The sequence below is a fragment of the Pipistrellus hanaki genome (assembly GCF_964339955.1).
Source record: "Pipistrellus hanaki genome assembly, chromosome: 9".
In the NCBI taxonomy this organism is placed as follows: Eukaryota; Metazoa; Chordata; class Mammalia; order Chiroptera; family Vespertilionidae; genus Pipistrellus; species Pipistrellus hanaki.
Window position 1 is genome coordinate 48,555,372 of NC_140511.1, and position 22,432 is coordinate 48,577,803.

At 33.7% G+C, this 22,432-nt stretch overlaps 1 protein-coding gene across 2 annotated transcripts in view; it reads right to left on the reverse strand.

Moving 5' to 3' along the window:
• SBF2 (SET binding factor 2) overlaps positions 1-22,432 on the reverse strand; it is a 305,413-nt gene that overhangs the window by 141,261 nt on the left and 141,720 nt on the right. For both annotated transcript variants that reach the window (XM_084893456.1, XM_084893455.1), the window contains exons 4-11: positions 17,657-17,779; positions 16,177-16,287; positions 14,429-14,534; positions 8,675-8,807; positions 7,513-7,621; positions 3,340-3,453; positions 2,162-2,239; positions 923-1,036 (exon numbers count right to left, since the gene is read on the reverse strand). In XM_084893456.1, the coding sequence (XP_084749582.1) occupies positions 923-1,036; positions 2,162-2,239; positions 3,340-3,453; positions 7,513-7,621; positions 8,675-8,807; positions 14,429-14,534; positions 16,177-16,287; positions 17,657-17,779 (888 nt within the window). The remainder of the gene's footprint in view (positions 1-922; positions 1,037-2,161; positions 2,240-3,339; positions 3,454-7,512; positions 7,622-8,674; positions 8,808-14,428; positions 14,535-16,176; positions 16,288-17,656; positions 17,780-22,432) is intronic.

Genomic DNA, 22,432 nt, shown 5'->3' on the forward strand with positions numbered 1-22,432 from the left:
AAAGATAAAGCTTGAATAAGTGTCTTCATGCAAAAATGTGTTACTATAAATTACACTTCTCTTAAAAAGGTTTTTGATACCTGAGATACTATAGGTATTAGAAAGAATAAAAATGAATCTGTCTGTAAAGCAGGAGGAAAAATAAAAAATTAATACTCAATTTTAAAAGAAAACCAATTTAAAGTTAACATTATAGACTTGGTGTCGCTGACTACACTCTTCCTTGGGGACTAGCATGGCTCCAACAATGACAGAACAGCTGTGGCTCCTTCTGTTGTGAGCGGCCTAAGTATGGGCAGCCGGGCCCAGGACTGAGCTTCTAAAGTTAACATTATAGCTGAAACCGGTTTGGCTCAGTGGAGAGAGCATCAGCTTGCGGACTGAAGTGTCCCGGGTTCGATTCCGGTCAAGGGCATGTACCTTGGTTGCAGGCACATCCCTGGTAGGGCGTGTGCAGGAGGCAGCTGGTCAATGTTTCTCTCTCATCGACGTTTCTAGCTCTCTATCCCTCTCCCTTCCTCTCTGTGGAAAATCAATAAAATACATTTTAAAAAATAAATAAATAAAGTTAACATTATACTTTGAATGAAAACATGTTAGTTCCATAATATTATTAAAAATTATCAATACAGATGTGTTGTAGAATTGTGCATCTGAATAGATTCTACTTTGTACTAGCCTAATTTTGTCTGTAAATAATGCATTCATTTGATAAAAAGTATACCTCATCCAAGAAGTATCACCCCAATAAATTCAATAAAAAAAGGAAAAAAATCATCATATAACAACACAAAGCAAATATTTTAAATAACCCCATTTGATAAATTAAGGGGAAAATACATGGCCAGAAAAGGACAACCAAGTTGTTTTATTTAATGGGAGTCTACATTTTGAACAGATTCTATATAGTTCTGTACCTTACCTTGTGAAAATGTATCACTGGTTCTGCATGAATTCTTATGAGCTGTAGGCATGATCTATATCCTTGGAAAAGTTGTGCAAATAATCTAAGAAAAACTGCACGTACTTCTTTATCCTGCAAATATAAGAAGAAACGTGTTAGGTAATTGAATTTCTTAAAAAATAAAATGAATTATCACAAAATCAAATAGTTGTAAAAAAGTTGAGGGATTATTAAATCAATCTGTATGTCTGTGCTTCCTACACATCAGTCTCATTTGTGGCAATCCTGAGTGATCGGCATCTAGTCTGTTCCACTGTTGGCAGCATAGGCTGTTCAACAGTTCTTTTTAAAACTGAACCAAACAAAACTTGCTTCCAGCACATTCAATTTTCCTATCAGAAAAAACACAAGTCACAGTCTCCCCTTTCACCATGCTCAAGAAGGACATATTTCCCAAGTCATTTGCTTTTTATAGCCATCAAAAGAATATCACAAATACAAAGGAAAAAAAGACTTTTTAAAGCTTATAAAATTCTCCCAAAATTTATCCAACTTATAAAAATGTATTCTCATATTAATAAGGTCTGACTTCAACTCTGTTTTAATAATTCAGGCTTTTATATAAATCATAGTTTTAGAATAGGGAGAACACTTAGAAATTTATTTAGTCAACCCTTCTTTAATTAATGGAAATAGTCAAGAACTCTTAATGAACTTGTCAAAGGTATCCAGCTCTATGAAGATCCTGATTGGCCACAAAGCTCATCTATAAGAAATGCACTGAGCAAAATTAAAAAGGGATCCCTGTTATATCTTCTGTTGGGACTATTTTCACCATTCACTCCTCAAACTTGATTCTCTTCTATTATTTACAATACTGTTTCCATTTTTTGTAAGCTTCCCTCTCCCTACTTTTTTTATCCTTGCCTGGCCTTTTTATTTGCTGCTTGACACGATTTTCCAGGCTGTAGCCTAGGTTCTGATTTTTTTGTCTGCTACTTACTATGCTTCCTCAGGACAACAGCTTTAGCCCTTCTCCCCACTGGTCAGTGTGCTGCCCTGGGATTCCTCCTTGAGCAGGTCATGAGGTGAGTCAGTAGCAATTCTCTTGATTTCTAATTTGGTGCTCCGTTTACTTGGCTGTCCACGTAACTCATTTTTACTAGGTTGTACATGTAATTCAGCTTCTTTAACAATTGTACAAATAAAAGTACAGTTCTCTTTAAAAGCATAAAACTTAAATCTTAAACTTCTTACCAGCATTTTTGAGTGGGATAAAGCTGTTCGTGGAGGGGGGAAAGCATGATCGGCCACTTCCAAATCTGGGTGTAGAATCTAAAGCAAAGAAGTTTTGTTATATAGAAGATCTTAATATCAATAAAACCTATTATTTAATCTACTTGAAGCATTATATGAAAAAGTGTCAGTATATAAATTACAATATATTTTTTCCATGAACTACAATGCAGTTAGCTGAGGCAATTCTGTATATATTATTGTGAAATGACCTCCAAGAGAAAATATTTAATGAAAAACCATGCTCCAGAAAAATTTACATATGTAAGTCTATATATGTATACGCATTATGTACATATAAATGAAAATGCAAAGTTCTGAAAGACTATACAATAAGCTATAAAACAGTAGTTACCTCTGGGAAGGGAATGGTCTAGTGCAGATCTATTTCTCTATAGTGGAAAATTTTAAACAAGCATTTATTTTTATGTTTCTTAGTATAATTAAGAATTAATTAACAGAAATATTGAGGAGAATATGAAGGCTTCAGTTCTAGTAATGACTTAAAATGCAGAATTTCTAAGTTTGAATTTTCTGATGATGGATCAATGGGCACCTAAAAATGTTGTCAGTAAAATAAAATACTGTGCTTTTACAAATCAAATAAGGTAAAATAACTACAAAAAATTAAATTCATCCCAATGAGAAACATACAGGCCACTGATTTCTTAAAACTTCACTACACAGAATGCTGGACATTTAATCTGTCTATAAGTAACATCTTCCTGCAGTAATTTGAAAACAACATCCCACTGTTTTGCAAGTAGCACACCTATCATGGAGGAATGAGATGTCAGTAGGAGGTTGAAGGAGAAGGAAAAAGTGCTGACTTCTAATGGGGGTTTAGAATTACTTCAAGGCAGAGTCTAGTCTTGTTTTCACACGTGTGTTTCCAATACCTATGACATTATTCAGTTCTAAGTGAATAAGATGAGTGAAAAAAAATGAATGTATAACAAATATTCAGTTAGGATTCAAAGTATATTCTTTAAATAATATTTAGTAAATACTCCATGAGACTATATTCATGTTTGAAGACCTTTTTTAAAAGTAATTACATTGCTAATGATAGCAATTTTCTCTTGATTTAAATCTAAACTAAGATAATTATAATTAAATATTAAAAAAAAATGGCATACCAAAGAAAGAGCTGCTTGAGTCTGATGTAGAAGTGGTTCCGGGAGGGAGGAGAGGTGAATACATTCAGGAATTTTAATAGTTCCTCCATCCAAATCTGCTATGATTACATCTAACTGAAAGAGATAAAAATTAATATAATTAATACAATATATTTGTTGTTGAGCAAATTAATTTGACCTTCACTAATTCAAAATAAGAAGAACCAGGTATGGAAGAGCATCTTCTTTTTTTGGTAAATCCTCACTTGAGGATATTTAATATATTGATTTTTAGAGAGAGTATAAGGGAGAGAGGGAAGGAGGGAGAGAAACAGAAGGGGAGAGAGAGAGGGAAACAGAGAGAGAGAGAAAGAGGATCATAGATGTTAGGGAGATACATCAATTATAATAGTTGCCACCCACATTGGGTCTAGGATTGACTGGCAATCCAGGTACATGCCCTTAACCAGGAATTGAACCCGAGACCCTTTAGTGTGCAGGCTGACACTTCACCACTGAGCAACACTAGCCAGGGCTGGAAGAGCCTGTTGATTGTCCATAGTAATAGAACGCTATTCTATTGGCTTCTGAGCTTCTGTCTAGAGTAGTTCCCCCTTATCTATGATTATGCTTTCTGAGGTCTCAGCTACCTGCAGTCAAATGGTCTGAAAATATCAAAAGGAAAATTCCAGAAATAAACAATTCATCAGTTTTAAATGCAATGCCATTATGAACAGTGTATTGAAATCTTGGGCCAGCCCACTGGCCTGCCTGGGACGTGAATCATCCCTTTGTGTAGCATCCACAATGTATTATGTTATCCACCCACTATGATTAGCGATTTTCAATTGGTGTGCCGAAAGAGGCACACTGGTATGCCACAAGAATTTTTTTATTTTTATTTTTATTATTTATTTTTTTATTGATGAAGGTATTACAAATGTGTCCTTATCCCCCCATTGTCCGCTCATCCCCCCAGTCCTGTCCTCACTCTCACCCTCTGATGTCTGCGTTCATCACTTATGCTTATATGCATGCATACAAGTCCTTTGGTTATGCCACAAGAATTTTTAAAACATGCAATACCTGACTATTTAGTCAGGGACACTGACCTAATTTCCCTTATATTGTAAAAAAAAAAAAAAAAAAAAAAAAATGGTGACAGTCAACACAATAGCCATCTGGTGTGAATGAATCAAAATTATATCTATTTTTTTTGTCAGATCGGCAAAAAATATACTTTTTGGTGTTCTGCAGAATTTTAATGTAATTATTGTAGTTTATATGTACCATGAGATGAAAAATGTTGAAAATCACTGATATAGACTGTGGCATTATTGCAGTGCATGTTGTCACATAGCCTTATTTTACCTAACAATGATCCCAAAGTGCAAGTGTAGTTATACTGGCAATTTGGATATGCCAAAGAGAAGCTGTAAAGTGCTTCCTTTAAGTGGAGAGCTATGTATGTATAAGAAAAGAGATAGTATATATAAAGTTCAGGACTACCTCTGGCTTCAGGCATCCATTGTGGGTCTTTTAATGTATCTCTTATGGATAAGGGGGAATTACCATATTTTCCAGCTTCCTTTGACATTAGGTATGTAAGTGACTAAATCTCTGCCAATGAAAAGTGAAAATCAATGTGTATACTTTCAAGTACTCAAAATAGAGGCGACCTGAGGTTCTCTTTCCTCTTTCCATAGCTGAAGCTATGAACTAGCAGCAACCCAACCCTGAATGCTCAGATGATGACAATACATGAGAGGATCCTGGTGGAGGGATAAGCAGGAAATAAGTTTGGACTTTCAATGATATCATGGAGCAAACTGGGCTGGTATAAGGAACCCCTTTACGGATCGCTGCATGAGTGTTAAATAAAATTCCATTTGTCTGGGCCATTGCATTTTGGATGCTTTATTATAGCAGTGTAGCCATAACCTAAATAACACATTACATAAGTTAACAATCAAAACAATTATTATATATCAAAATGGTACTGTTTAGGTGCTCAAGAAAGAAAATAACTTTTAGCATTTTACAAGTTTATTTACAAATAACTTAAATACAAATGTAAGAGAAACTTGCCAAGATTGCTGAAGTTATTACTTATAGGATTAAAATTCATTGATTACAGGATTAAAATTCATTCTAATGTATTCATCAAAAAATTTGAAAATTTACTTTAGGCAATACTTGGTTTGTCCTACCACCAGAGAAAAAAAAATTACTGAAAAAAATTACCTATAAAGTACAATAGATGGACATATTTCTAACTAGAGGACCATTGCACGAAGATTTGTGCAATAGGCCTTCCTTCCCCTGGCTGCTGGTACTGGTTTCCCTCTAGAACCCAGGATGCAGGCCTTCGCTCTGGCCACTGCCTTCTGTCTTCGCTTCAGCTGGAGCCCTTAATCTTCACTCCGGCTGGAACCTTCAGTTTTTGCTCCAATTGAAGTGCCACTCCACTAGCTTCCTCTGCCTCTCTGTCTTCCCCCTCATAGCAGGCATCCTACCTGCCCTGCCTGGCCACTTCATGCCTGCATATGTGCTGCCCAGAGGCCTGGAAATGGCTGGGAGGCCGGGCCACCTGCATTTTTGTCAGGTTAATTTGCATATCCACTTCTAATTGGCTAGTGGGTGCTGTGAAGTGACAGTCAATTTGTATATTTCTCTTTTATTAATGTAATTAGTACTAACTAGGTTTTACTGAATGTTTATTGATTTATACATATTTTATACAATGATATCAAAATTAAAAAGGAACTAGATAGATGTGTTGGCTGTTGTCATTTTTTTATTTGAAAACTAGAGGCCCAGTGCATGAATTCGTGCATGGGTGGGGTCTGGCCAGCTAGCACCAATCAGGATGAATTGGGGCTGGGCCTGTAAGGAGGAGGAGATAGCAGGAGGTTGGCTGGCTGGCCTGCCCTGATTGGGGCCCAATCAGGGCTGGGCCAGCTTTGGGGAGGGGCCACAGGTGATTGGCCAATGAGCTCTGCCCCCAATTGGAGTGGAGGGGGCCAATTAGGGGCCATCAGCATGGGGAAGGTGCCATGGGTGTTGGCCAGCCTGCACTGCCCCTGATTGGAGTTGGGGAGCAAAAAGGGGGTGGAGCTGACTGGGGGTTGGGGCCGTGGGTCAGTTGAAGGGAGGGGCTGCAGGTTGGAGGCAGGGCCAGCCATGGGGAGGAGTTGTGGGCCAATTGAGGTAGCGGGGGCCCATCTGGGGTAAGGCCGGCTGGGGTAAGGTGCTGTAGGAAGTTGGCTGGCTGGTCCCACCCCCCGTTTGGACCAGTTCACTGGCCACAGTCAGCGTCATAGCGACCAGTCGTTCTGGTTGGTCACTGGCTTTTTATATACATAGATATATGGGAAAAGAGGTCAGTGTTCCTGATCAAACATTCACGTGTTGTATGTTTTAAAAATTGTTATGGCACACTGGTTAAAAATCATTGATGTGGAGTATTACTTTTCTTATTTGGTATTTCTTTCTATTCCTGTGGCATAAAAAGAATAATCTTTCTTCTTACCCAACGATACACTTTTTATTGGTTTTAGAGAGAGGGAGTGGGTCAGAGAGAGAGAGAGAGAGAGAGAGAGAAACATCAATGTGAGAAATTATATATCTTCTGCCTCCCCTATGTGCCCTGACCTACAATTGAATCAGCCACCTTTCGGTATATGGGATAACGCTCCAACCAACAGAGCCACTCTGGCCAAGGAAAGAAATAGAATAATTTGGTGGGGCTCATACTGAACCTGCATTCCACTAAAATCCTTCACTCTTTTTGCAAATGATTTTTGCTGTTTAATTATCCACCATTCAGCATTAATACAGGCCTACTTTCAAAATGTGAATAAATTAAAGTAGTCATAACAAAAGTATAAATAGAATGCTATTATATATAGATTACTTTATCTTCCTTTCCCATAGACAGGATGAAGCATACAGAAAGATAAACTTAAAATGCCAAAGGTGAGGGCATCAGTGAATTTATTTTGTAAATCTCTCATACTTGCTAAAGAAAAATTAATATGTTTAGGTTTTTCAATTATGCTTTTCTTCCAGCCAATCTTTTCTGTAGGGAATGCAATAGAGCTGAAAATAGTAATAAGTTGAAATGTTATAAAACTCAAAAGTAATAAGATAAACTTCTGGCCTCAAACTGGCAATTTGAAGTTAAATACTTACAAGTTCATGGACATCAGTTTTAAAGATGGAATGTACTCCAATAATGAATGGTGTTGGCGAACTTAGAACTTCTAGTAACTGAGCCGGGAGGATGGGAATATAAGGATAACTGGAAATAATGAAAACATGTGTGAAATATATTTGTTTCTCCATAATATAAACATTTTTCTTTCATCTTTATGCTATGAAATTTCAAGATTACCTATGTTTTGAATTATCGACAATATTTTCATGGTTATTAATACTTAATTTTGAAAAGGACAGACTTAAAAAAAATCTTCATGTGAAAGATACAATCAGCTATAATAAGTTCTAAATAAGTGGAATCCAGGGTAGCATCCTTATCCCTTACGCCTTCTACACAAGCAGTCTCTTTGGGTGTTTAATCTGGCTTTGAAGCATTTATAACATCAGAGAGTGACACTGACTCCCTGATGAACCCTTCCCATCAACACTGGTAATTTGTCTACATAAAACAATCATTCAAATACCATTTTTCTATACTTGACTTTGCATTCAATAAGAGTGCTAACATACAAAAAGCAAGATCTAGACATATCTAAGGGTTAAGAAAAGCACATAGGTAAAATTTTTTAAAAGTTTTAAAATAAATATAAATATAAATAGTCTACTTTTTTTCTAGTTTGTATGGACTTACAAAAGCTGCATGTATCCAATCCAGATATGATAATTACTAATACCAAATCACATTTATATTTCTACCTACTTTTGTTCTCTTCCCTACTGTATTATTTGAAGCAAATCCAGATATCTTATCATTTACATACAAATTCTTTAGTAGGGATCTAAAAAAGATAAGGATTCTTTTTTTAATACAACAATAATACCAAAATACCCCTAAAATTAATGATTCTTCAATATTAAAAAAATCACAGCACTAACTTAATTTTATTACCAACCATATTCAAAGAGAAGTAAATGCTACTGATAATACTATTCAAATTAATTTTCACTAAATTAATCAACACTCAGTAATGGACGGCTTGCAAAAGTTCCAAGTTCTAGGCTAGATTTCAATCAGAATCATGATTTTGTAAAATACAACCTTATAGTTCAAACTATTGTGCCATGATGTTTTGACTAATCATTAATAACTAATGCATAATTTGAGAATAATAAGAGAACAAGTAAAAAAGCTCACCTATATTTAAGAGGAAACATTAAAGATTCCAGGGCTCTGCACGCATCACTGAGTCTCTGGAAACTTGCGGAATGGAAGAGAACCTTATTTTCCGTGAGGACTGCACAAAAGAGGCTGAGGACATTTTGAATTCCTGAAAAACACAAGAGTAAATGTTTACCAAATGCACTTAATTTTATATGTGTTGCCAACAAACACAGACTTAGAATGACATGGAGTGAAAAAGCCAGTATTTTTGAAATCTCTGAAGAAAAATATTTGGTTAAACTATAAATTCCACACAACTTATGGGATTTGTTTTCCCAAACTTTGTCTTTACTCTTCAAATCAGTTTAACACTAATTGAGCATAGTTTGGAAACATGCTATTACCTTCTTTTCAACTAAATCTCCAAAGTCTGTACTTAAATTCCTATTTTAGACACTGCCATTGCTCTAATAATTTTTTCCCTCTTTAAAGAGCATTTGTCTAATGTTAATGTAACCACACCAGCTTTGCTGTTGCAATTTTCCTGGCATATCTTTTTCCATATTTTATGTCAATCTTTTACTTCTTTTTTATTTTTATTTTAATCTTCTATTCCTTGTAAATAGCATGTAGTAGAAATTTTTTAAAAGTCCAGTCTGACAATATATATACATATATATACATACATATATATATATATATATATATATATATATATATATAGTGCCTTACTTTATATATTTATTTGTTGTACCTCTCCCCACCCTCCCCCCTTTTTTTTTTTTATAATTTCTATTTATCCTGGATCTTCTTTTATCCCTTTACCAGTATGGAATCCATAAGCTGGTTCCTTTATTATATTTTTAGTGGCAACTCTAGAAAATACAGCATGCATATTTATCAAGTTCAAGTTAAGTAGGTATATAATTTCTTAATTTCTCTGTTGTTATGAATCATCTTTTTTTTTTAATATCTGTTCAACCTTAATTATATGGACACACTAAATCAAGAGACCCCATTAGTTTTCTCAAGGTAAAATACTTTCTGTATTTCCCTTAACCAATGTGACACATGCAGATTTCTTCTTGGCCCATTTTTATTTGCTATACTCTTTTCTTTTTAAATCCTCACCCAAGAATATTTTCCCATTGAGTTTTAGAGAGAGTGGAAGAGAGAGGAAGACAGAAATATCGATGTGAGAGAAACACATTGATTGGTTGCTTCCTGCACATGCCCCGACCAGAGTCTGGCCCGGGGAGAAGCCTGCAACCAAGATACATGCCCTTGACTGGAATCTAACCCAGGACCCTTCAGTCCTTGGGTCAATGCTCTATCCCCTGAGCCAAATTGGCTAGGCCTGCCATATTATTTTCTCATTTCCAACTTATTCCATAAGACATATCTAAACTTATGAGCTCAACTTTTTAATCTTTTCTCATTTGGACTAATGTTAGAGTTTCATAACTGGTTTCCCTAATCCAGTCCATATTAATTTCAAATCTATCCTCCAGACAGTTTCTAGCATCATGGACATCTATAAAGAGCCAGGGTCCATAATGTCCAAAATGACCAAACCGACAATCGAACACTGTAAGTCAGTCCTGCAGTCAGTGCTGGGTCACCGCAGAGACCCAGCATTGACTGCCGAGGGGGCTGTGGGTGAGGCAAACTTCACTGTTGTATTACTTTAAGAAATCACAATAACCACTTCAACCTTCAGCAATCGCCACACTGATCAATCAGCAAGCAGCCTTCAACAAGACCCTTCATCAGCAAAAGGATTATGACTAACTGAGGCTCAGAGGATGGGTATCATTTTTTAGCAATAAAGTGAAGAAAAAAAACATGCATTTGTAAGTAACTCTATCCTACCTGTATCATTAAAAAAATTTACAATATCAAAGGGGGGGAAACAGTACACTAAACTTATTAAGAAATTAAATTTATGACTAAATAAATTACGTAGCTATTCTAGTGCTTAAAGGGTAGGGTTTTTGTTATCCAGAAAGGTTATATGGTGTAATACAAAATAATTTACCCATACCTAATTTACTCATGCCATAACCATACCTTAAATATTTTAAGAAATTACATTAATGTTTTTATTTCTTACTAGCAATGCTTGTTGCTGTATTCATAGCTACATAGTTATTCATAAATCTAATTTCTTTCATCTACAAGTAGAAATGTTTTCTATGTAACCTTGAATTGTTAGCCAGAATCCATCCAAAGCTGCACAATAACAGCAGAGAAGATAATATGAAAAACAAACATTCCAGTGATAATTACTACTGATTTCAGTACAATGGTACAAACACATCCTGTTGATTACTCAAATAGTAAAACATTCTGAAAAATTACTTCCTGATTTTAACTTTTCTTTAGGGTTAAAGTTCTAAAATTCATAACATAAACATTAACAAATGCATTTGTTTCCCATTTTAAAGAAACAATACCAAGAACTTTTCTCCAGAATCCTCCCTTTTCTGAATAATAATAGAACATTATGTCTCAGCTTTCAAATGGGAAAACTGAGGAAATAAAAGGCACTGTATCAAGACAGGATATATTTTAGAAGCCGTAAACAATTTATTATAGTTCTTCCTGATCAAGCCATAATGGAGAGAATATAATAATGGTCATGGCTTGACACAAGGTACGAAAAGGGAGATTTATCAGTCATTCGATCAATATTTGTTGAGTACCTACTATGTTCCATGCACCAGATAACAGCAATAAAGAAAAACAAGATCCCTACTTTCACAAATTCAAGCTTTATATATTTTATAGTTTAGTTTTGTAACTATCACTGAGAGGCAATTTTAATATTTGTTACAAATTCACAATATTATTTCCAAATGTTAGAAATGGAAATCTTCTAAGTAAGAAATAGTTAAGAAATGTAATTGAATTGGGCAATTGTACATGGGTATATTTGGTTTTCTAGGTCTAGGATAATCACATCAGATTATTCCAACACTAAATGGCCTAGATTCCTAGTCTGTGCCTGTTCTGATCAGTCAGATTAAAATCTACTGTAAACACTGGAATAAGTATTCTAAAACTAGTGTGTTTCCAGTTAAAATCCAAATTTTATAAATAGGAATGACAACAGATATTATGAGAATTTCACAAAATTATTTGGGGCAAGGAGAGACACCTGAGTTAAACAGCTATGGATTCAATTAAAAAATCGGAGGGGCTATAAAAGCCAACTCCTATGAATACAATCTTATTAACATAATAAAAACTATAGCTTTCTATACTTATTGCACAAATCTTCAGGTAAATAAAAATAGTTCACATGAGCTGCAACAAGAAACAAACAAAAAAAGATGGCAAGTAAGAAATGAAAGTAACTAACAAGAAATCATGGGGAATAAATGAGATGCGTGATGGTGGAAGTCCATGTGAAGACTTCAGGCAAACCCAGAGAACTCTCAAAATGTAGAAAATAAATTTATTGTCATAAAAATCCTTAGAGAAAAGAAGCAAGGAAATGTTATCATACAACGAGACATTTCACAGGAAAACTAGTCAAGGCTACAAAATAATCCTATAGTCCTATCTGCTTCCTGTCAGTGCTTTGTAAAATCCACCCCCACTACCCACTCTCAACCCAGATAATGAACTCTGATAATGGTCTAACATTGGCTTTCAACAACAGTCCAGCTGAAATGACTGGTGATAAGAACATGCCTTTAGACACAATAATCAGTACCACATACTCTAGAAACTACAACTCTGCGTCCAGCACTGTTTCAGAGGCAGCTTTCTTTCCCCTTATCTGCCTTATCTTTTCCTCAGTCTTTCCCTGAAAAATCAACTTTTGAATATGTAAGCAAAAGATAATTAAACTCAAAATACTTAAGAGTAAAAGAATGAAATTTGATCTTCAAATGACTAATCATCATGTGTTTTGGCACACTTCGTCCATTCACAGAATATCTCCTAATGAATGAAAATTGCCATTTTCTTCATGGCTAGCACATTCATTCATTTACTCAACAAACACTGATGCCTTCTGTACCCAAAGCACTATGCCAGACATATGGGACACAAATAAGTTCTAGTTATTCTTTGATTATTCTCTTATCATAAAGGCAGTTCTTAAAGCTCATAGCCTAGTAAGGGAAAACTCCATATTAATAAGTAGGGGAAACATATAGAGAAGAATTTCTATACAATCCCTGGAAATACCTGGAAATCAATATGTCAACCCTTTACTGCCTATCTCTAGACATTTTGTTAATTTAAAAGAATAAAACCTCTAATTTGTTCAAGCATTGCACTTAAAAAATATTTATATCTATAAAGAGTTAATATAGTTTTACAAGTTTTGAAAAGTACTTTTATTGCAGATAAAACACAAATATAGAAAACCGTAGAAATCAAATGCACAGATTAGTGAATATGTTATAAACTCTCCTAGATCAAAAAAAACTTTGCCCTTCTTTTTCCAGCTATATTTGAATTATAAAACAAGCAAACTTACTGTTGGCATTGGCTTACTATCTCACTGTACCCATATCAAAGGATAATTAAAGATTATAGAATTCTAATTTTTCTAAAAATTAGAATTGGTTTTGTTTAATCCTAATGAATCAATGCATGAAAAGGAAATGATTGATAAAGCAAATTAAAAAAAAATCTTTATAAAATTATTTTTTCCTTAAATATTGGGTGCTGTATTTAATAATTACCATTTTATCTGTGTAGCTTGTCTCCTTCAAAGTTCTTAGATGTTCCTGGAGACTATTATTACTAAATGCTACCAGTAAAGTCTTTATAATGGATCAGCAAAATAGGAAAATATACCTTTGATTCTATTTAATAAAACAGATTCCAACTTCCAACACACTCTGTAGTAAATCAAAGATTACTACTTTCAGGGGGAAAGAAAAGAAGAGTTTAGAGTTTGAACTATTGAGGGGAGGCAGATGTAAAGGGGAAGAGCCATGCTTTGGGGTTGGTATCTCCAGCCATCTTTATTAGAATTCTAGAAAACTCTACTTATGTTTAATTTTCTTCTAAGGCTTTCTATATTTGACTGATTGAAATAGCAGCAGAAGAATAAGGATGGAGTCACTAGTAAAAAAGAAGTGAAAAGGTACAGAGCTGAACAAGGAGCAAAATTTGTGCAAGGAACTAAGAATTCAGTGGAGAAGCAGAGTATGAAATCCAGGGAAGGAAAGGTTAAAACTGGAAAAAGACAAACAGAGATGGAGAACAATGACAAAGGCTGAATCAAAGAGAGTGGGGCACACATGGGCAGTCATATATAAAGGGCAATTAAGTGGTAAAATAAATGGGAATCTCTGACATGCTTACTGTTAAGTTACATCACTCCTTTAATGAAGCACAGAGCTGTCCAATGTACGGAGAGGACTTCTAATGCCTCTCCCCCAATTCTCTATCCTAGCCATTGGTGGGATAAGGATGACAAGATTTTTAGTTTCATAGGACAAGATTCTATAAAACTAATTTATCTAAGGAAAAACAAAATACACTATCTTTTCGTCTTTTAAAGTATAAAGAAAATGTCTACTTTTGAAAAGTCTATGATAGACTCCAAAGCAAAATGGGCCTGAGTTAAAGTGTTTTGTGTGTTTTCTTTTTAAAAAAAAGAATATTACCTATGTAATTATATATTTTACATATCTGGTATTTAATGGTTTCCTTTTTATTTTCTTGATTCATGTCAGGTCATGTGAGCTTAAAATAAATCGTTTTTTTTTTTTTTTTTGTAGGCTTCCACAGGAGGAGTTTGAATATCAGAGAGCATACCCAACTGCTGGAACAAGAGAGCCACACTAGTGCCTGTGACAGGAAGACTATCATGCAAAGGGGTCTGGATCAGCTGTCTATCTCCTGCTCCCAAGGAAAACAGCTTCTGCAGAACAGGGAAAACACACAAACACATAAATGATTTATTTTCAGATATTTTATTTTTTCTTAAGGTAAAAAAACAAACAAAAAAAAAACCCCTTTGTTCAGATTTCAAGCCAATGATGAGCATATTAAGATCCAATTAACAGATGCAAAGGGTGATAACATAATCCAAAACAGTTCAGTTACTTTGTGCCCAAGTGAATATGGTATAAGAAAATTCAGTTGTTGAAAATTGAAAATTTAGTATCAATGAAATACAAAATAATTGACAATCATACTTACCTGAAAAATAACAAAATATTAAAGTCAACATTTATATGCCAATTATATCTCAATAAAACTGGGGGAAATAAGATAAATAGTATATGAACCACATATTTAATTTTAAAATTTCTACAGCCATAATAAACATTTTTATATTCAAAATAAAATCAACAAAAATACCATTAAAATAAAGACCCATAGAACAATTACACTGCTTTAAAGCTTAGGTCCAATTGTGACTAAACTCACACTTCAAATTCTACCCTTGGAGCAGAGCTAGAAGAGTAAAAAAGGCAAAAAGTGGGATAAAAACTTAAAATAACAAAAGACAGTGGGATACACAGAAGACAGTTACAAAGGTAAAAGACAATGAAAAAAAATGGTTATTTCTTTGTAAATAATCTTGGTCAGACTGAGGTTAAACCATGTAATTTACATAAGAATAAACAAAATAAGTGATCAGCTAATCAATTCTTAAAAAGAGTCTGAAAGACTCTTAAGAAGAGTCTTTAAAATAAAGTATGGTGCCTTAGAAACATTAAATCATAGAGCTGAGGTTCTTATTTTTCTATTTCAGATACAGATATGATAATCTTAAGACATACAGAAGATGAAAATCACATGACCACTTTGAGAAAGTTTTATGTCAGTAAAAGAGCTTAATTAAGTTTCTCATGTGAGGCTCAATCTATAGCAAAATCCTGAGAAAACTTCAGATATATATTATACTTTCCAAAGATCTGTGAATGTGGACCAAGGTCAATATTGTTTATTAAAGATAGCAAACTGAAATAAGAAAAATAAACCCTTTCAAATTTAAATGTATGCTATTCTATTAAAGATTGCACACAACACACAAAATAGCTTTAGGACCACATGTAATTATTGTTATTCAGGGAAATGAATTAATGAATCTATTCAGAAATAATTGTAAGATTACAAAAAACTGTTTTGAGAATTTTCTTAATGTTATCTAATTTTTTCACTCAAAAATTTTCTGATTTAAGTTAATTAAATGAGGTATAACAATATAGAGGAATAAAAAGGGTGTAAAGAACACATTTTAAAAGTTCCACTTTAAAAAGTATATTCCCAAGAAAATGTAAACTGGAGTTCAAATTACACAAAATATGACTTCTAATTATGCTATGTGAAAGGTGACCCCTGTGTTAAAATTAACCTCATGACCTAAGAAAAGAATGGAATCTTGGGTCTCTAGAAAGCAGACCACAGGGACAACGCTTAACTAAACTAAAATCCTCTTTAAAATGAAAACATTTAAAGAATTCTTCTTTCCCCCTTTTCTTCACAAATTAAATTAACTGGGAGAGAGGATAAGAGAAACAGGCCCTCATCACTACTTTTTTTATTCAATTTACCTGAGACCCTCCAGCCGCTGGGACAAGGCACGCACACAGGTTTGCAATGAGACTTTCCAAAGAGACATTCAGACTGTCCACATATACAGTGTAGATCAAACCCAGGCAAGCCTGCAAAGGGAGATGCATGTAGTTAGCTCATGAAAAGAATAGGCACTAAAAATAAATTGTTGTGACATCTGCCCCTTGGAAAATTTCTCTTTGAACCTAGCAGAGTACATTGGACAGTGACTATGAAATAAATTTTAAGCAGCAAATGTTATTAAGTTTATTAAGTTTTCCTCTGGATCAGAAGCTCTAAATGAGTTTTTGAGAGGAGTTTATAAAAAGCAGAAATCCATAATTTGTAAAACAGGTGTTTGTACTGAGATAACCACTCTAGCAAATTTGTGGGTCTTAAAACTGTTGTTATTATGTGTGGTTGTTTTTTTGTGGTGTTTTTTTTTGTATCAGCTTACTTTGCAAAACACCAAATTTCAAGATAAACATTTAGAAATTTTATCTTTTGTGATTCTTATAAATTCAGAACATTTATTCTACATAAAAATTTAACATATAAATTATTACAAAAGGAAAAAAATAGGAACAAGATATGATTAATACTTTAAACTCAGAAGTTGGTGATAAAAAAAAAAAGACAAAATGCAATCTTTATGAATCTTTCAGTTTATTAAATTTTGTAACTCCAAAAGATTTTTATTTGTTAGGAATGTCACTGGCACTGAAATATTGACACCCAATTAATTTTTCTAAATACATATAACCTCAATAATATGGAAAAGTGTGCCAGAAATTATGATTAATTTCCCAAATCCTTGGGAACTTTTTAGGTATAATTTATATTTCCAAAGAACTATAATTTTGGACCATGGTAACATTACTAAAACTAAAGGTAGCAACTGAAATAAGAAAAAAATAAGCCCTCTTTTTTCAAGTCCTATATATATTTATATCTAAATTAAAATTTGTTCTTATATTTGAAAATTTGTTCTTATATTTGAAATATTTTGTCTAGAAACAAAACATCTAAAAGTAAAAAATATTCTAAAGTTGTGTTGGCAGGAGTAGTATCAGAACTATTTGAAAATACAAATACCCATCTTCTTTATTTCAACCCCGATTGAACAAAAGAAAGTGAATAAAAATACACAAAGCAGTTATATCACTAATGTATTTTAAATATGCTACAGGCAATCAAATTATTTCTTTAAGATACATACATTTTGGAGTCAGAAAAAATGTTTTGGAAAAAAAACACTACATTCTTAAAATTTAAATAGTCACATTAACTTACTCAGGTATTTATTTCATCCAATATGAAAATACGTCTGCTGTTAACAGTAACTTTATTGATAAATTCCCAAATTAATTTATTTTAGATATAAAGATGTTTTAAATACTAAGAACTTGTTACCATGGTTCACTCAAAACAGATTTATACAATAATATATGTCAATGATGACAATGAGGAGTTCTTTACCCTAAAAATTTCTGGATAATACAATCTGGATACCAGCACCAGGCTTTTGGGAGCAAACACTTCTGCAGGCTGAATTAAACCAGTCACTTCCACTTCACCTTCAATCTCTTCCTTTTTTGTTCCCTAGAAAAGGAGATACAGTAACCAACACAGAATTCCCTATGTTTATAACTCACAAAAGAAAGACATATCATACTTCCATATAATTTACAAAATCCAAATTTAATTACAAAATGTAATTTATAATACAGTTTACAGAACTGAAACTAAAAATAAAGAGCATACTTTGAAAGTCATCAAAATTATAAATCAGGATACACTTATTTCATTTTTTTAAAAGCTCCTGAAGCTCCAAATATATACCACAGCTTTATTTGAGCATCTGGTGTCTTTGTGAGGTACAGTAATAAAAGGTAACTTAGTCAACTTATTTTAAATAGCAATCCCCAAAATAAAAAGCACACTCATTTAAATGGAAAGTCAGCATAATGTTCTCCAATTATATTCATTCTATTGCAAATGGTAAGAATTCCTTTTTTTTTTTTTTTTTTTTTTAACCACAGTGTAGTATTCCATTGTGTAGATGTACCACAGTTTTTTATTCCACTCATCTGCTGATGGGCACTTAGGCTATTTCCAAATCTTAACTATGGTAAATTTGCTGCTATGAACAGAGCTAAATAAGCCAATCAGAGAAAGATAAATATCACATGATCTCACTCATTTGTGGAATATAATGAACAACATAAACTGATGAACAAAAACAGATCCAGAGACAGAGAAGCATTGATCAGACAATCAAACCTCAAAGGGAAGTTAGGGGAGGGGGGCGGTAAGGGGGAGAGATCAGCCAAAGGACTTGTATGCATGCACATAAGTCTAACCAATGGACACCAGGGGGTGAGGGCATGAGTGGGGAGGTGAGGGGACAATGGGGGGGTGGGGAGAATAAGGACACATATGTAATACCTTAATCAATAAAAAAAAAAAAAATTTTTTTAATGGAAAGTCAATTTTCAAGATGGTACTATAAGATGTAAGGACATTTTTTTTCTAACTAGAATCCTCTTTTCTTTCCTTTCCAATAATTAAAGGTCAGCTTAAAATGTATCTTCTTCCTGAAGCCTTCCCTTGACTAATTTTGTTCTTACTCTCAATCCTGGCACAGTTCAGCAACATATCACATTTGCTTCTACTTATTCCTCCTGTCAAATCTCTCCCCAAAATGCCATATCCAACATGACATCTCCACTTAAATGACTAACAGGTATCTCAAACATGTCCAAATCATAGCTTCAATCTCTCTCTCCCCCTGTCCTCAAGTTCTACTCCTCCTGCAGTTTTTCCCTATCTCAGTTAGTGAAAATCCTATTCTTCCATTTAGCAAGTCAAAAATTCTGATTCCCCTTTCTTTCATATCCCATATCCAAACTACTAGCAAACCTGATTTCTCACCCTCTTCACTGCTACACAATACTGTGAGCCACCATCACTGCTAGCCGGGATTATTGTAACAGCCTCCCTCTTTAGCTCCACTTTGCTTCCCTCTGCTCCTTAAACATGCTGGGCATCCTCCCAACTATGGGTCCTAAGCATTTGTTCATTGTTCCTTTGCTTGGAATACTCTTTCCACCGATATGCTAATGACTAATTCTGTCATCTCCATTAGGTCTTTATTGAAGGGACATCTGTTCTTTAAGCCTTTAGTGGCACCCTGTTTGAAATTGCTAGGCCCTAACACTCCCTTATCCACTTTCCTTGCTTTATTTTCATCCATGGCACTTTTAACCATCCACTATATTATCCATTTCACTTATCTTGTGTTTTGCTCCATGCAGACCAGGATTTCTGTCTAGTTTCTTCCCTGGTAATTTCCCACTTCCTAAAACAAGAGCTGAGCACATAGTTGATGCTTATTTACTTGCTGCATATATCCAAAGGGGAACTATCCATTTAGTTTTTATATGTGTGATATGGTCCATATGCTTTTGAAAGATTTTCATTTGTTACAAAGCAAAAGCTAAAATTAGGTTGCTTGCTTTCTGGAATCCTTATAAATAATAAAAATGTGATGAATATAAATTTACCAAAGATTTCCACACCTAATGAATCATATTCTTCATGGATTACTAATAAATTTGAAATGACAAAAGAATGACTGAAATTCTTAAAAGAGATAAAGCTATCCACATTTTTATGAGATTGTGATAAATGCCCTAGAGTAACATTAGAAGTCAGCTTGAGTAAGTAGATAACCACTTCAGTAAGCTACTTTCACCAAAACACAAAATAGAATGCATCGGTCATTTCTTAAAGCTTAATTTAGTTCTTTAAATAGAATAGTTATTAATAAGAAAGATGATCCAATATAATTTAAATCAGTGTTTATATCCTTTAATTACAGATGTTGACCTTTAATTTGTCAGTGGACCATAAATCATAAGATGTTGTTATTCTAAATTCCAATATCTCTCATACAAGAATAAATCTTAAGTTCGGAAAAAAAATTCATATTTCTTTTCTCAAAGCAAAATGTACTGCAATGATAAAAAAGATTTAAACCTCTAAACAGTTGATCAAAATAAGATTTGTTTTAGATGATAACATGGTGTTTTTTTAATCAGATTTTTCTATTAACTTATCACGTGAGGCAGGGGTGGGGTACCTTTTTTCTGCCAATGGCCATTTGGATATTATAACATCATTTTCAAGCCATACAAATTATCAAATTAAAAATTAGCCTGCTATATTTGGTCAAACATTTAATTAACTCACCCCTAATGCCTTGGTAGGGCCAGACCAAATGATTTCACTGGCCTTATGTAGCCTGTGGTCGGATGTTCCCTATTCCTGATGTAAGGGATATTGCCTCTTCTCTATACCCATTAGAGTATGTTTTGTGTAATAATTATGTAATTATATTGGCTTTATTTGGTTTGTGTTTTACAATGAGAGATTTCCACATATTGAAAATATCTGTAAAATTAATAAGCAATAAATTAAAAATAGGTTTTGAATGTAATAGATGCTATAATAATGCCCTGCAATTTAATTTTCTATTGTATAAAAATTTTCACATATTTTATTTCATTGGACTATATTTGCAAGTGTTTTAGCCTAAGATTATTCCTTGGCTTAAATAGGTCTTCTTAAAGATACAAATTTTCTTTAAACACTGTTTACTGACTTGTCTCACAATGACTGCAAGATCACCTGACTCTAATATGTATCACAAGCACAAGTTATAACTTGCCTATTTATAGATGTTTCTCTACCTATTATTATTATGGACTATATTTGCTGGTGGGATTCCCAACTTCTATGCAGTTTACATTCTTATAATTCATAGTTTCTCTACTTCAATAATATGGGATAAATTAGTATCCACCATATAAATTTGCCCCCAAAATGCTACTGCCCTTTAAACATAACCAGTGACAAAGATGCTAATAATTTCTAGATTATTGGTTTTATGGAATGTATCCATACAGTAGACGGGCACAATCTTTAGAAAGTTTATCCTATCACTCAGGCTAAGCACTTCAACCTCATCTTTATTGCACTTCTAATACTTGATTTCTGTTTCTTCTACCTGGAAAGATCTGTTTCATTCAAAATCCTCTGTGTACTAAGTTCATTTTCAATAAGACCATTTCACACTAAAACCTTCCTACAGACTTTTTAAAAACACAGTTTAAAAAGGACAAAAGGAATTATGCAAATAACAAACTTTCGGTTCTATATTTCTTTTTTTAAATGTTAGTAATTTGTTACAGTATACCATCACCTAGAATTGCCTGTGTAAAGCAATTTAAGGACTTAAAATTTTTTCAAAATTGAAACTAAAGGAGTTTAAGTAGTTGCAACATCCTGTAATGTCTACAATTCCCTCTGACAAGCATCTTTATTTCTTGCCAAATAATCTGTTATTATCTTACATGTCCACATAATAAAACCTAGTTGACCCTGCATTGGTCTGGAAAGCGATGACTATGTGAGAAATACACTTTTTAGGATAAAAGGGCTTTATACAAATTAGGTTACTAGTCTTCGATCAGAATCTAGTCTACCTCTAGCAAAAAACAAACAAAATATGCTAGTATTTCTCCTTCAGTAGCTCCTGGCTTTACAGTATCTTGAAGGTAGAACAAATTGGTTTATGGGGTTACTATATACTAGTATTCACCTTAGAAAGCTTCCTATTTTTGAGTGGCACAAAGCCCACAAGTATTTTGGCTTGTTTGTTTTTTAATATACTCATAAGGCAGCATTTTCCAAAGAGTCTTTTATTGGAAGCAAATAGATATTTCTTAGGAAATGGTCTACTAATCAAGAATTTTGGAAACAGTAAAATAAAGCCAAGTTAAAAAGATTTCTTTGCTGCAGAATTTCTCAGACTTTGATATGGAAATTTTGTTTGTACAATGCCAAGCAAAGGAGATAAAATACAAAGGAATTCTCAACTTTTTCTTGTAAAAGGTGAGGGTATTAAGAAGTACAAACTGGTAGTTACAAAATAGGTACAGGTATGTAAGGTAAAGCACAGGGAATTTAGTTAACAATACTGGAATAACTATCCATAACACCCTGGAATTATCAGTGGGAGCAGTTGGTAACCTATATGAATGCTTACCCTCTGTGCTGTACACCTGAAACTAATACAAAAAAAAAAGGGGGGGCTGAATGCAAATTATAATAGAAAAATCTCTTAAGTTTCAAAAAGATGAGCTGTTTTTATTGCAGAGCATCTAGTGAAACTAGTGCCCTATGGGACAC